The sequence below is a fragment of the Centroberyx gerrardi genome, chromosome 6 (genome assembly GCF_048128805.1).
Source record: "Centroberyx gerrardi isolate f3 chromosome 6, fCenGer3.hap1.cur.20231027, whole genome shotgun sequence".
Lineage (NCBI taxonomy): Eukaryota > Metazoa > Chordata > Actinopteri > Beryciformes > Berycidae > Centroberyx > Centroberyx gerrardi.
The window spans coordinates 23318986-23334071 of record NC_136002.1 but is presented as its reverse complement, the minus strand read 5'-3'; the positions used below and the strand labels follow the sequence as shown (position 1 = coordinate 23334071).

At 41.6% G+C, this 15086-nt stretch overlaps 1 protein-coding gene across 1 annotated transcript; it reads right to left on the bottom strand.

Moving 5' to 3' along the window:
- Positions 1–2113: 2113 nt before the first annotated feature.
- slc13a5b (solute carrier family 13 member 5b) lies at positions 2114–8614 on the bottom strand. Its single transcript, XM_071914598.2, has 12 exons — positions 8487–8614; positions 7036–7164; positions 6792–6928; positions 6337–6560; positions 5995–6169; positions 5767–5889; positions 5420–5632; positions 5143–5249; positions 4912–5033; positions 4183–4344; positions 2969–3106; positions 2114–2788 (listed from the first exon to the last, which is right to left on the bottom strand). Exons 1-12 carry the CDS (start codon positions 8583–8585, stop codon positions 2663–2665), a joined length of 1755 nt encoding a protein of 584 aa, XP_071770699.1. The 5' UTR covers positions 8586–8614; the 3' UTR covers positions 2114–2662.
- Positions 8615–15086: the final 6472 nt, after the last annotated feature.

The following is a 15086-nucleotide window of genomic DNA, read 5'->3' as shown; positions in this document are numbered from 1 at the left end:
AGTGGGTGGCTGAGAGGCAGCAAAGGGAGAGAAAGGCACTGTAATTACATAAGCGTTTTTTCCTCACTGGGACCTTAGATCATAGTGATCTGAACTGCTCTATACACCCAACCGCTTGTTAACCACTCTTGAACCGTCTAACATTTTAATTGTCCAACAGAACTGAGGTCAAGGTCAGACCTTTGATCTTTTCCTTTCGTGCTCTCCTTTCTCTCCGCTACCTTTGCCAGAGTGTAACATCTTTCTCTTCTTTCGCACAGCACCACCAACTTTGAGAAAATGCTGAATGGTTTAATGCTGTCTGCTGCCATATGGTGTCTTACGGTGAACTCTGTGGAAATATCTAGCGCGTCTGTGAATCTTTTACATCTCGTCTGTGAGACATAATTCTCACGATGGTGGTAGATTCTCAGCGGGACCAAATATGAATGGATATGCAAATGTTTGGGTTGCAATAAAGTGCTCTGCAGTCTCTAAATGGAGAGTTGTGAAATATCTTCTTTGTGTTAAGAGCTGATATTGTTTATGGTGTGAGACAACACAAGACATTACAAGTCTGTCCTGACCCTTGGTTCATGCAATCCCTCAGCAAAAGGACAATGACATAGAGCCCTTGCCTAGGTGTGGCCATTCACCCAAGGATTACACGGCTTTCCACACGGTGTTTACAGGATTATATCAGCCTATGCACGAGACAGGAGGTCACTGAGCAAGACGCCGAACAAAACGATTGCACTTTCAAATGCAGGTAATAGTCACATGAAGTTGAGAAAGAGTAGACTGGTGATGAAGGTGTGATCAGCTGGTTTTGGACTACAGTATGGGATGACAATGCTGTTTTTAAAGTTTCTTTTCCACCTGCTTTATTAAAGCCTCATCACAGTTTAAAAGCCTGTACTGGACAGATCAGTGGAATCTATTAAAACCTTAAAATAGGTAACTTACAATTAAAGCAAGTGTTTGAATGTATGGAGTTCAAACACAGTGCGTGCATGACTTGAACCAACAAAGAGTTCTAAAAGCGTGCAGACAATAACTCCGCCGTACCCATGTTCAGTAAAGGCCATAAGTCACGCAGGGAAAGGCAACGGGTTAGCGGCACTGTTTGTCTCGGAGGCCTTTGCTAGCCAAAAACGACTATTGTGTTCTTGGCTCCATATAACAGTCAGCTGCTCTGGCACCAAAATGAAATGTGTTGTGGATTCACCATGGGGAAACTGGGGAAAAGAAAAAAAAAGTATGATGTGGGATTCTCCTCAGAAGTTGGATATAATTCTTAGTAATTTGTTAACATTACTCAGCCAGAACAAACAGAAATTATGGACTGATTATGAAACTTATGTAAAGTTATGTAATGCATGTTGTTATGTTATGTTAGCAGAGCCCTAAATGTATCTTTATAGGGTGGTAAATCACTGTATATAGAGGCAATATAATAAGAATGAAAAATGCTCAGTATGTATTAAAACACATTTCTTTTACTTGGCTCTTGGCTCTTATTTGCTTGACATGATTAGTTTGTCACAATTTATTAAGCTGGTGAATTGATATTGCAATGCTTACAACATGATTATTTCAACTCATTGGACATGTAAGAAGCCAGGAGACTTGATTCATCATTTTGCCTGTTTCTGTTCCAGTTCACATGTGCATAAGTCATGCAATTGAAAAAAAAAAAAAAAAAGGAACGATACATTGATTCTTAAATACAACTTTATTTCAAACTCAGCTATAATTCATTACATTGCAGTTAGAAGTTTCAAACGGTCAGCACATATTGACCTACATTTTTAGATTGTGTTTACAAATACAATAAATCAATGTTTGTGTAAGGTACATAAGGGTTTCATGGTTTTGCAGTGATGATACACTATTCAAAGTCCAAGTGATGTTGGAAGTAACAAAATACCATATATCCTAATGTGTAATTCAACATATAGTTATGGTTGGTTAAGGATGTGAGAGGGCAAAAGTACATGTTTACTTTTCCTCATTTCCTTGCTATATTGTAAAAAATTATCATGAGATCTATAAATTCCAAAATGGCTAAGCCAACTGAGCCTTTGTATCTACATTATCTATCTTTGGATCTAGGGTTGAGATTTGAGCAACATGGTTACATGTGACTTTGTGGAAAACGTGCATTCTCTTTTACCTCATCAAGAGCTCTGCATGTTGATCGCTATGTACAGTATATAAGTTACTGATGCCATTAATGTTTTCACTTTTGCTGCAAACCAAATTTCCTTTGATGGATAACCAAGACTTGACTTGAACAGCAGTGTTTCTAGCATTGGCTACTTGAGAATGGTACAGTAGATTTTCATTTAAAGGAGGTGAATATTGTCTTAAGGGCACACAGTGTCTTATTTAATGTGTAACTCCATTACGGTGCAATGTAAATTCAACAAGACTTTAATTCCACTCTTCAACCACTTCCTCCATTCCCACTCACATTCATCACCATTTACTTTCACAAGCAAGACTCAAGTATCAATGAAAACCAGCCTAGACGGGCTTGTATCCCAACGACACCCGGGCACAGCCAGTCCACCTTGTCATCCTGTGCTGTCTCTCTGACCAGAGCTCTTTGTCTGGCACCTGTGACTGGGGAGGGCAGGGTGTGTTTGGAACATCTCCCATGGCCAAACCCCGACCAGACTCACACCCCAGTGACATTAGCCCATGTGGGGAAGGAGTCCAGGTGAAACATGGCCTTGCCCCAGCTGTTGATGGCCAGTGTAATGCAAAGGATACCAATAATGTTCATGACAATTCCTGTCTTGGCCTGATGGAGAAGAAAAGTATACAGTGATCTTAGCAGTTTCAGGACACATTTTCAAATGTATATGAACACATGAATGCAGCAATCTTACACCTGTGTAATAATAATGGCCTACAAGCGACAGCTATGCATGATCAGACTATACTTTACTGAATGAACACAACAAACCACGGTCAAACTCACCATGTCAACAACCTTGAGGTAGCCATAGGAGAAGACGATGGCATTTGGTGGCGTAGCAACAGGCAGCATGAAGGCGAATGAGGCACTCAGAGTGCAAGGCACCATGACGTAGAGAGGATTCATTCCAATGGACTGGGCCTGGAATACACACGCAGAAAGCGTCAACGGTCTGAGACTGGGATGAGCGCAATCTTGATGACAACACTCTCCACTCCTCCATCTGGCTGTTTTTCTGCACCGTAATCACTGACTCATAACTCAGACTGAAATGTGTGCAATTCTGTGCTGGGTGAAAATGCTCATTAGGTGGGTGTAATTAAGACGTAATTCTTGTATGCTCGGGGCTGACTCATGGGTAACTAAAATGGAAAAGCACTGCATATGTAGCGATAATGGCATACTATCACAATGCAAAAAACATTACACTGTGGAGTTTGCTTCAGAATTACATATCCCACAGCACAGTAGCTGACAAGTGAACAGTCATTTCTTGCACTCAGAATAAATGAAGAGTGCAATACTTCAACTTTATAATTACTCTTATTTATCCTGTCGAGCTGTATATCAGTTCACCATGACAGTTTTTTGTCTTGTCTGATATATTTTTTTTTAAATCAGATGGTAAAGATTCACTTGACAGACTGAAACATGAAGTGACATGCCACAAGCCATGACTGCCACAAGTGTCATCTCCCCATTTTCAGCTGCCTGTAATTGGTCAAATGCTCCTTTCTTCCTCCCGTCCTCTCTCTCTATCCCATTTTCACAAGGACACCCTTGTGCACTCACTTGCTTTGTCCTCAATAAACATCTCTCTGAATACCCCTGCACTTTCTGCCTCAATCCAGCTCTGCTGTTCTCTTGAGTGCCTGACTACTGGGCACAGTAATAGCATTCTTCAGCTGCAGTGGGGTGGGCACCATTACAAGACACTGAGCTGAATTGGTGCGTTTGGCAGGTTGCTAATGGGAGGAGGGGCCCGGGGAAGGGGACCAAACGCATTCAGGCCAAATGACTAACTAGAGGGGCAACCAAACAAGGGAATGTAGGCCGGCTTGCACTGGGAGTAGTTTCAGTGCTGGACTCCAATTGGGGAATCAATTCAAAAGGACCAACACTGGGAAGCACTTCACCAAAATACAAATGTCGGTCTCCTGCAGTCTAAGAGCCGGCTTAAAACTGTCACTTTTAACTTTCTCTGTGAGAATCCTTACCATTGAGGCGAGGACAGGTAAGAAGAGAGTAGCAGTGGCCACATTGCTGGTGCACTCTGTGAAGGTAGCAATCAGCAGGCACAGAATGATAGCAATTGCCCAGGGAGGGATGGTTTGCAGGGGAGTCATTTGGTCTCCCATCCATTTTGAGAGTCCCGATTCCTGCAGAGATATGTATAACATAGACGTATAAGTGTTGTACTCTTTTTGGAAACGTATACAGTACAGTCTTCATCCGTGCAGCTATAACTGACACAGCTTAGAGTTAACATTCGGTCAACCATTGGGAGTTAACTCTCACTCACTCAAGTTTATTTGCAGCTCAATGTGCTTTCACAGAATAAAGAGGCAGAAGAAATAAAACAAAAGTAGAAAATTCAGATTACATTCGAAAGACATATGCGTGAAAATATACACAAAAATTTCAATCCCCCATCCAACTCATTTACTACCACCCCAACCCTCGCAAATTATATAGAAAAGCTACACTCCCAACCAGCCGCCACCACAATCCCATCCCATAGTACAACACACAGACACTATCATTCTTACCACAGCATGTCTAAGCAATACTAAAAAAAAGGTCTTGAGTTTATTCTTGAATGAGCACATTGTCAGGGTGCATTTCAGGTCAGCAGACGGGCTCTTCCATCGCTTGGCTGCGTAAGCGCTAAATGCTATTTCACCAGACTTATCCCAACAAACATTATGACTGTCACCGCCACTTACTTCACTGCCCTTGGCCAGAGCAAATCCTCCCCCGAGAAGAAGCACTATGCTCCATGGTAACTTCTTCTGGGCCACTTTCCAGGTGAGCAGGGCTGGAGTGGGGCCAGCAGCTTGATGGGGCGCTAAAGATCCAAAAATTCAATGTCAGTGTTATATCATTGCGCAGCCTGCACCTCTAAAAAACTCAGATATAACTATGTCATGTGTATTTTTTCCAGAAAGACGGCTCACCTGTGTCAAAGCTATGAGTCCTACATGAACAGAAGCGTGGGGCTTTAGAGGGCAGAACAAAGAGAAGGACCGCAACGAACACTGCCACTGTGGCATCAGTGACGTATCTGAGAGGTGGAGGGAGGAAGGAATGAACAAACCCATTACTTCTAAAGTCTCCTCAAAGCAAATAAATCACAGATTCATTTTCTGTCTATTTGTGCCGTCGGCTATATTTATGTGAGAGTGAAAATTAGGTGTATAAAACAGTTAGGAATTAAGAAATATGTATACAAACTCTGCTTTGGAGTTGAAGATTTCTGTCGCCCAGCCGGCGACAAAGCCAGGGTCCCTGGTGAACCACAGCACCACCAGCAGAGTGAAGAGACCCAGGACGCTCAGCTCCCCGAAGGACATGGGCCCCAGCTGACGATGCTGCTCCCGGATCACATTATAGGCAGCGATGTCCTTCTCCGTCTTCACAGCCCCACAGCCCCACGTCTTCTTAAAGCTAGAGGGATCACACGGGAAAAAATCTTCGTGTCACCTCTACATTCTATCGCACACTTGATGTGGTAGAAAGTTTTTTGATGTTGATTCAAGCCTCTGTCAGTGTAATCAGATTTGAATCATCACTAAACTCACTTGAATCCCATGAAGACAAATTGCAGCCAGAGCCAGGCCAGCGTGAGCATGAGGATCATGTTAGGGAAAGCAAAGCCGAACCAGGAGGCAAAATTAATGACATCTCCATTTTGTGGAAAGAGTCTAAGGGGAAAGACAAGATAGGGAATAAAGTATTTTAATGAACAAGATTGAAAATATCAAAAGGTAACTCAAAAGTGCCAACAAGTGCATTGAAAAAATACTCACTGGTTCATCTGGCCCTTGAGCACCAGATTGGGACCTGTTCCTGTGAGTGTGGCAGTGCCTCCAATGCTGGCAGCATAACAAACACACAGAGTCATGCCTTTACACATCTTTCTCCTTTCTGCTGCTTCCTTTCGCCTGGCAGCCTCCACTGTGGCGTCTAAGAAAGTCACCACCACTAGGCAGTCGATTGGGATAAAAGGCGTTATTAGAAACAAGCTGTACAAAATGTCTAGTAGTCTGTGCATAAAACATCTTCCTAAAGGTTCTCTCTCGATCAAAGAGATCAATCCATTTTCATTGCACTCGCTTTTCAGCGTCACCATCTTTGGCCCATCTGCTCACCTTGTCCGTCACTCTGCTTGCCCGTCTGTCCAGGCTGTTTGCTGTCGGCCTCTGCCGGCTGGCCCTGCTCCTCTGAGCTGAGGATCTGAGGAATCTCCACGTCACTGTAGTTGTTGAGCTGCTCCAGCACAGCTTGGACAATAGGCACCATCATGGCTGTGGTGGCTGTGTTGCTGATCCACATGGACAAGAAGGCTGTCACGCCCATGAAACCCAACATCAGACTGAGAGGAAGATAAAAAAAATATTGTTAGCGGCCTTGGATTAGAAGAGGGGACCTTGAGTGTTTTATAATAATTAATGACAGGAGGAGAAAGAGACTTTCACTCTTATGATGGCAACAACAAAGCTGAACATATGTTCCTTATCTATAGTGGGTATCATGGCTGATTAGATATCACTCAGAAGTGTAATGGTCTTACAAGTGACAAACATAACAGAGAATTTGCACTCACAGCGCTGGACGCACACCAACAAAGAGCAGCACCCTCAAAGCGATGCGCTTGTGCAGGTTCCAGTGCTCCACAGCCACTGCAACCATCAGCCCCCCCACAAACAGCATGTTGGTGTCCTTCAGGTACTGCATACACACCTGAAACAGCAAGGCCACCCAAATTAAGATATGCATTGCTCCATCCTCGCTGAGCAAAATCAACGCGTCACTGCAATAATTTTTATTACTATAATTGATTTACTTACATCTTTGGACTGCATGATGCCAAACAGGGGGAAGAGGATGGCTGGGAGCAGGGCCGTCACAGCCAGCGGCAGGGCCTCTGTGCACCAGTACACGGCCATCAGGATTATCACATAGGCACATGCTGCCTCCTGTGTGTAGGCATGCAGAAACATGCACACACACAGGCAAAACACACACACACACACACACACACACACACACACACAGAGGTCAAGAATGAGATCTTGTTTGCAAAGGTGTCATATAATGTGTGAAATGCAGACCAGCATCTGGGATCTATTACATAATTTTTAATGAGAGGTAATAGCAGACAGGGCAAAGATAAGTCTCATGGGGTAAAGATCAAGATTGTTTTTAGTTGCCTGCACAAAGTGCACAAACAGCACTTGTCAGACCTAGACCAGTGATTCTCAACCTTTTTCATATCAAGGACCCCTAATTTAGTACACATATCTCCATAGACCACAGGGTCGGAACCAAATCTGAGAATATTTTTATTGTTAGATATGATTTTGTCCAGAATTTCATGAATATCTGTATTGTAGGTAGAGAGATAACAGTGAAACTACAATCAAAATAGTCATCCTTCTACATTCATTAAATAATGGTAAAGTTTAACACTTCACCATCAATTCACATCACATTTGCTGGGGACCCCCTGGAACCTCCTCAAGGATCCCTGGTGGTCCCCAGACCCCACATTGAGAACCACTGACCTAGACCATACTCCTGACTTCTACTGACACCCCTACAGTTTCATACAGGTCATTTCCAGGCACAGTCGTTTCTACATGGTAGCTCCTGCTGTGCGTGAAAGTGGATCAATGATGTGGGGAGCATGGCTATGCTTATCATAACATGCTTCCAGCCTGTGTGTGTCTATCTCACATGTAGCAGTGGAAACGTGGAGAGATTTTTGCCTCTGTGTTCCCACGCTGGACATGACCCTTCATGTTAACAACAAGGAGTTAAAATAACAGGACTGGGGTGCAGCAGCCTCAGGCAACACTGGACAGTTCCCATGCGTTTTGCTTCAAGTGCACTGTGCGCGAGATGGGGAGTCGCATCAACAGGTGCAAGGGCTGCCTAAACAGAACCGGTGCAAACCAGGCCCATTCATTTTAGCGGCATTTTGGCGTTCTAATGATACACTGAAATTGCGGATGCATTTAGGCTAATTAATTCATGTCTAATGCAAGCACACGGAATGTAATTTCTCCGTAAGTAGTCTAACATGTATTTTGTTCATTTTTGTCATAGTTAAAGAAAAAGCAGTCCTACACGGAATAACCTGTTGAAACAAAGAAAATACAGATCGCTATCAATCAATTCTATTGATTCACGCCAAATTTAGCAAAAATTGCGCAATTTCCCCACGCGGATCCATTGAGTTCCATTTAAATCTGAAGTTTCAATTAAATCAGAAGTTTCATCTAAATCATTTACATACCGTTGTCCCAATCACCAAAGGCAGTGGAAGAAGTAGAAATGGAGTAGAGAAGAGAATAATCTCATTCTTGAGATAGCCAAGACGTTTGATAAATGCCATCCTAAACTGAAGGGAAACGGAGAAAAGGAACTTTTTCGCACCATGGATCGCCTTTTTACGTGCAGTGAGGCGGGGGAGAAAGGGGAGAGTCCCACAGCAAATAAAAGAGGAGAGAAAGGCGAATCACAATGAAGAGAGAGAGAGAGAGAGAGAGAGAGAGAGAGAGAGAGAGAGAGAGAGAGAGAGAGAGAGAGAGAGAGAGACTTCAGCTTAAAACTCTGTATTGGAGCCTACCACTTAGTTTGCATACAACATTAAAATTCTTTGATTGATACTTTCCAAAGAAAAAAAACTCTCAACTATCAACAAACCTATCATCAAATAAAGATAAGTATGAAGCACCACCCCTCCTACTTTTTCCTATGGTAGCACTATAATATTCCTCTAAAATTGTTTATAGTTTTACAGTTGTACAAATGGTTTGTGAATCTTGTATGACTCGTTGGAGAGACATAGAAGAGAGAGATGGCTAAAATGAAACGCTTTCCTAAATAGGTTCATAAATGGGGATAGATTATTATGTTTGGGAGATAATTAAATTCAGGGCTGACCTCAGCAAATTAGGGGGATGGGAGCGCTCTGGCTGACAGGGGCGTGGACACACTCTTTTGAACATGGGCAAAAATCTAGAGGGCACCACTTTCTCAAAAATATTACAGTTTCAGAAATTATTGGCAAAGGAGAAATGCTCACCAACAAGGATGTAAACAAATTTGTGCATAAGATTTGGGAGAAACAAGCTTGGAAGAAATATAGCCTACTAATATTGAAGAGACTAAAAATATATAATTTTAGTTCATGAAACATGGGACTAAAACTTTACATGTTGGTTTATATTTTTGTTCAATATATTTAGCTATTTGTTTAGGCTATTTGACTTTTTAAAAGCTCTTTCAGATGACTTTTGAGAGAAGGGTTATGAGTTTCAGCTAAAACGGTTTCAAGACTATCTAAATTCCAACATGGACAAAAAGGATAGCATGCCTCATAAAACCAAATCTTTTGTCTAGAGACATTTTGTTGGTCATTGACAGATGGACAGAGCTCTTGATACAAGGACTGACAGTGGGCTAACCTATAACTAATCATGAGTTTTAAATTAAGTTTTTAAGCTGTTTAAGTTTTAAGAAATTGCAAATATCACTTTTTCAAGCAAAAGTTTTTGAAGGAATTTTATGGTTTCAGTTTGCATTATTAAGTACAAAATTGCTATAGTACAAGTAAATAATGTTCATGTTATGATATGACAATGTTGTGGATACATTTCAACATTCTCTGTGAGTCACATAACTGTTTTTGTTGTTGTTGTTGTTGTTTTTTAAAGAAAGGCTTATGTTGCCCTAGCTTTGAATGCAGCATTGTCCTTACAGGTGTCTGTTTTTGACTTGGCTTCTTCACTAATTTACCCAACCTCACATCGCTGTTAACAGTGAGGTGAAAATATCACCCAAAGCTCATTTACTGTCGCAAGTTACACCTATATGTCAATACCTAAAATTGATCAGAGCTGTAGGCCATATTTTGAACATGAAGTTTTAGCCATACCCAAATGAGGTGCCTGTAGACATGTTTCATACTATATGATCAAATTAATCCAGTGAATAAAGATGTTAACTCAACACTCACAACATTACTTAACTTTAAGGTATTTTGAAAATGTGATAATATTCCCTAATTTTGTGCAGGCAAAGTTAAAGGATAGTATAGTATAACACTATTGAGTTTTTTGACAAACTTCAGGGGCTAGCAGTGACCTTTCATTTTCCCCTGGAAACATTTCTTCAGCAGAAACTTTGAATTGAAACCAACTTACTGTACCTCAAAAACCCCAATACCTCCAAAGTGCATCCAGTACACTTTTCAGATTGAAATATTACTGTGACAATCATACCGGCACTCTTTTTGTTGGACCCATCGAGGGCCTCACCTTGACGCGCTAATGCCACTCAGTCACTCAAGAGTCCTTACACATGATAGTTCTGATAAATTTAGGGTTTTTTTGCGCAAAATGATAGCAATACAAATCATATCATCGGTGTCAGGTGAAAACCTCATCTGTCCAAAATGTAAACTGTTCAGGAACTAAGAAAACTTGTTGTAGCATGACCACATGACCACATTGGTTAGAATGCTAGTACATGAATGAGGAAGCTCAGATGAAGTCCAGTAAATGGTGATTAAAAAACAAACAGACACACATGGGCTGATGAAGCAGATGATTTGGAGTGGTGGTTATATGGAAAAGCAGACAAAGAAAAAGAAAAGAGATCAAAACATTTAACAATGTACATGAATACAATAAATCAAAGTCAAGTCACTCTTGAAATGAAATGTCCATATTTAAGGATAAGGTAATATTTTTGGATAACTGTATCTAAGGTGGTACTTGGATAACTTGAACGGAAGGAAGATATGGACATAACAGAAACAGAACTAAACAATCAAGAGCAAATTAAATTGACTTACCAGTACTCATGCACAGAGAAGTGAACTGACTGCCACCCCATGACAAAGGGAATGAGAGGGAGAAAGCAGGTAAGCACAATCAGGCTAACAATTGGTGGCAGAGTGCTGAGGAAATATTAAGGGCACTAAATGGATGTAGAGTGAAGTGAGGAGTGAAGGAAGTCAAACAAAAGAAATTGGTGATTTCTTCAATACAAGCACCCCTGGATTTCTAGTGAGAAATACGACTAAAGTGTCAAACAGGTTGGTCATCTGGGAGGGCAGGAAGTGGGACCAGATGTGCAACAGGCCTGATATAGGGTTTCTCCTTGATGGTGACTTCGGCTGTTTGGATGCGGCCATCTTTGCTTGGTAGGATGCAAGTGACTTTACCAACAGACCAAAGGCATCTTGGTGGCTGGGGATCTACAACCATCACTATAGAATTTGCCTGAAGATGCTGTTTGTCCCTTTGCCACTTGTTCCTCGCTTGGAGTAGTGGTAAGTTTTGTGAAAAGTTTCCAGAAATGATCCGTTAGTATTTGGGTATGGTACCAGCGCCGACAGCTCAGGAGCTCAGAGTCTGGTAGGACACTAGGGGGAGTGATGCATCATGATCACGTCCCACGAGGAACAGTAACTGGGTCAATGTCTGCAACGTCAGATGATACATAACCGTGTGGTTTCGAATTAAGGATGCCTTCAATTTCAATTAACACGGTTCTCAGAACCTCCTCAGTGACCATTTGTGCACCAGCGGTCCTCTTCAGAGCATTCTTCACTGAGCGTATTTCCCGCTCCCCGGCTCCACCGAAGTGGGGTGCTTGTGGGGGATTGAATTCAAAGTGATTGAAAGTGCGGCCAATCTTGACATTGTATGGTCTGAGACAGTCGATTCCTGTGGAGTAGAACTTTTACAACTTTGAGGAGTATACCATTGCAGCTACTCGGTTGGTCAAGATAACAAGGTAGTTGTTGCTGGACCTTTGATTCAACTCATAATATCTGTAGATGTCTTCCTTTGCAGGTGGCACAGAATTTCTTTAGATCACACTTAGCAGCTTGATTTTGAGCACAGCGCCAGCAACGTTTTCTCTCCTTAATCCAGGTCACTCTTTGATCCTTTGTCATGTCAGTAAACTCAGGGCATTTGCTAATATGGTGGTTGATTGGGCTGCAGTATGCACACCTTGGATTAGGCTTTGAAGTTTCTGTGGGGTCGTTGGGTTTGTTTGCTCCATGAAGAACGGTGGTCATGGCAAGAAGGGACTTTGGTGGAAGTCGATTGAAAGGTGGTATGGTAGTTTCCTTTCTAGGTTGGCATCGAGCCTCTGTTTGTAGCCAAGTTGAGAATGCAAGCAGATCATAGTTCATGACACCTTGGTGGTTTCTGCTTTCGACTGAAATGTTCTGTGGGCAGCTTTTCAGGGAGACGCTCAACATGAGAGCCACAACAAAGTTCTGCCTGTCCTTGAGCTTCCATGGTGCTAAGTACGTAGTCCTACAAGTGCTTGCACATGAAGGGCAAAGTTATCAAGAGCATGACTATCACCTGGCCGAATAGGTGGTAGATCCATAATGGTTATTAGCTCCTTCAATGCCAATTGTCTTGGCTGTCCATAATGTTCCTCAAGAGCCTTCTTTGCTTGGGCGAATGCATCAGGAGCATAAGAAAAGGCCAGAGCTAATCGCCTAGCTTGGTCCACTTTAAGGTGATCAAGGAGGACATGATATTTGAAGTGCTGTTTCATTAGGGTCGAGGAGATTATTGAGCACCATCCGCAGCATCCTGTACTGCATTTCGTCTTCCCTGGTGAGGTTCAGGAAAGAAGGGCCTTCTACTTTATACACATGCCTTCTACCAGCTGGGGGTGACAAAGGTTTCTGATGAAGAGGCATTGCCTGAGATGAATGCAAATCTTGGTGAACAGAAGGTAATGAAAACTGAGACATTTGAGAGGGGAAATGTAACTGCTGAAAGACTGGAGGAACTAATGATTGAGGACCAATTCAGATTCAGGGACTGAAATGAAAGCTGTGGTGGCCGGCCCTCTAATTGTACAACAAAGACTGGAAGACAGCATCCCTGTCTGAGAAGGAATTGGCCTGGGTAGGCCTGATGAAGGGACTGCAGCATCAATTAGTGACACAGCCACAGGATGGTGGTTGACCTCTGGTGGACAGGACAATGACTGATGTGGAGGTCCAACAACAGGAACTATGATGTCTTGCTGTTCTGTTTGGAAAACTGTTGGTGAATTACACACAGAAGGGGTTTTGCTCAGTGCTGCATGTCCTGGATCTGGATGAATGTCTACAAGAGGATGATTTACTGCTGTAGGAGCAAGGAGTTGAGGTTGGGAAGCTTTCCATGAAATGCTGAAAACCTTTCATTGTCACTAGCAGTTCTTTCAGGATTTGATTCACTGGAGGGAACAGAAGGTGCTTGAATGGGAATTTGCTGTTTAGCATCAAATAGTTATATTTTCCTCTCATGCTCATCATGTTCCTCTTCTAGCTCTACTGTATTACCTTCAAGCTCATGTGTGTCTGTTACATGTGTGTGCACACCGTTTGACATGCAGCAGCTCTAGCTCCGTGATATTGCACTTCATAATCTTCCAGATGAGGAGGAGGTCGAACTGTACTGACCAGAGCGTCGAAGGGTCTCATCTGGGGGTTGCAATTGAGTTGGTGGATCCATGAAAATAGTCAGGTTCTGGCTCGAAGGGCCATATTAAATAGGAAGATAGATAGATAGATAATTTTTTATTTATGTGTCACTTCTCAACATACAGGACAAACAGGGCAACAAACACAGTACAGTAAAAAAAAAAGAAGGTTGAGGACCACTCATTCAGAGTTATGAGACACAGTCTAAAAATAATAAACATAAAAAAATACTACAATATGTATAGATATGTATATATCTATACATATATATATCTATATATATATATATAGATATATATATGTATATACATATATACATACACATAAATATACACACACATAAGTACATACATTTGTACAGATACATTGATACACATATACATACATACACACACACACACAAAATAGAAGTCATATTACACACACATACAAACACAAAGAACATAAAACAATCTTAGTATTACATTATAAAATTTAGACACTCATGAATGAACGTCTTCTGTTAAGGATGAGGTGGCAAGCTTTGGCACATTCGTTGATACAATATTTACCAGCTAAAACTACACACAATTTATTTAAATCATCGTACTCATTAAAATTTGCAACATGGTTAGAAAGTTGAAAAAATAATTCAGAACGAATGTCTGAGTTCACAGTGTAAGAGTACATGGGCTCCTGATTTAATAGAAGCATTATTACATAGGGTACAGAACCGTCTATCGGCTGGGATGTTTGTGTACCTACCAGTTTCTATAGCTAAAGGTGCAACTCCACATCTGAATTTAGCAAAGGCGCTTCTGTGCTGCCTTGATAAGATACTTTGTACATATGGCTGTGTATCAAAAGTACTTTTAAATAGGCAATAAGTGCGCACTTTGTTACCCTCAGGTTTATTTATTAACTGAAACCATTTCTGTTCATCACTCTCTCACACTGCAATGTCAAAATTCTTTAAGTCATTTCTTGAATAGACTATATCTGTGCAGGCAAGGTGGGACATATGCATGGAGCTAAAAAAAGTTCTCACAGTGCACATATAGTTTTTTACATTAGTCAATTGGGAAGCCCACAGAAACACACATTTACAGAGTCGACTATCAGGCATGCTACAAAGCCTCTACCAATTCTTAAAAATAGGAATGGCTGGTGACTATCATCAGGGGGCATTGGTTAGAATTTCAGTATATGAATGAGGAAGCTCAGATGAAGTCCAGTGAATGGTGATTTATTTAACACGCAATAGGAAAAACCAAACAGACATATTGGACAGTAATATTTTTGGACAACTTTAACTAAGGTGGTATTGCATAACTTGAACTAAGTAAGATTATGGCCATAACAGAAACAGAACTAAACAATCAAGAGCTTAATGAAATTGGCTTA

Bases quoted from the DNA above. Each gene is read 5' to 3' on its own strand.
- slc13a5b (XM_071914598.2), bottom strand. From the start codon at position 8,585: ATGGCATTTATCAAACGTCTTGGCTATCTCAAGAATGAGATTATTCTC. The intron at 5,034-5,142 runs GTGAGCCGTCTT...TTGGATCTTTAG, and splicing joins GACTCATAGCTTTGACACAG to CGCCCCATCAAGCTGCTGGC. The intron at 2,789-2,968 runs GTGAGTTTGACC...CTTCTCCATCAG, and splicing joins ACCTCAAGGTTGTTGACATG to GCCAAGACAGGAATTGTCAT.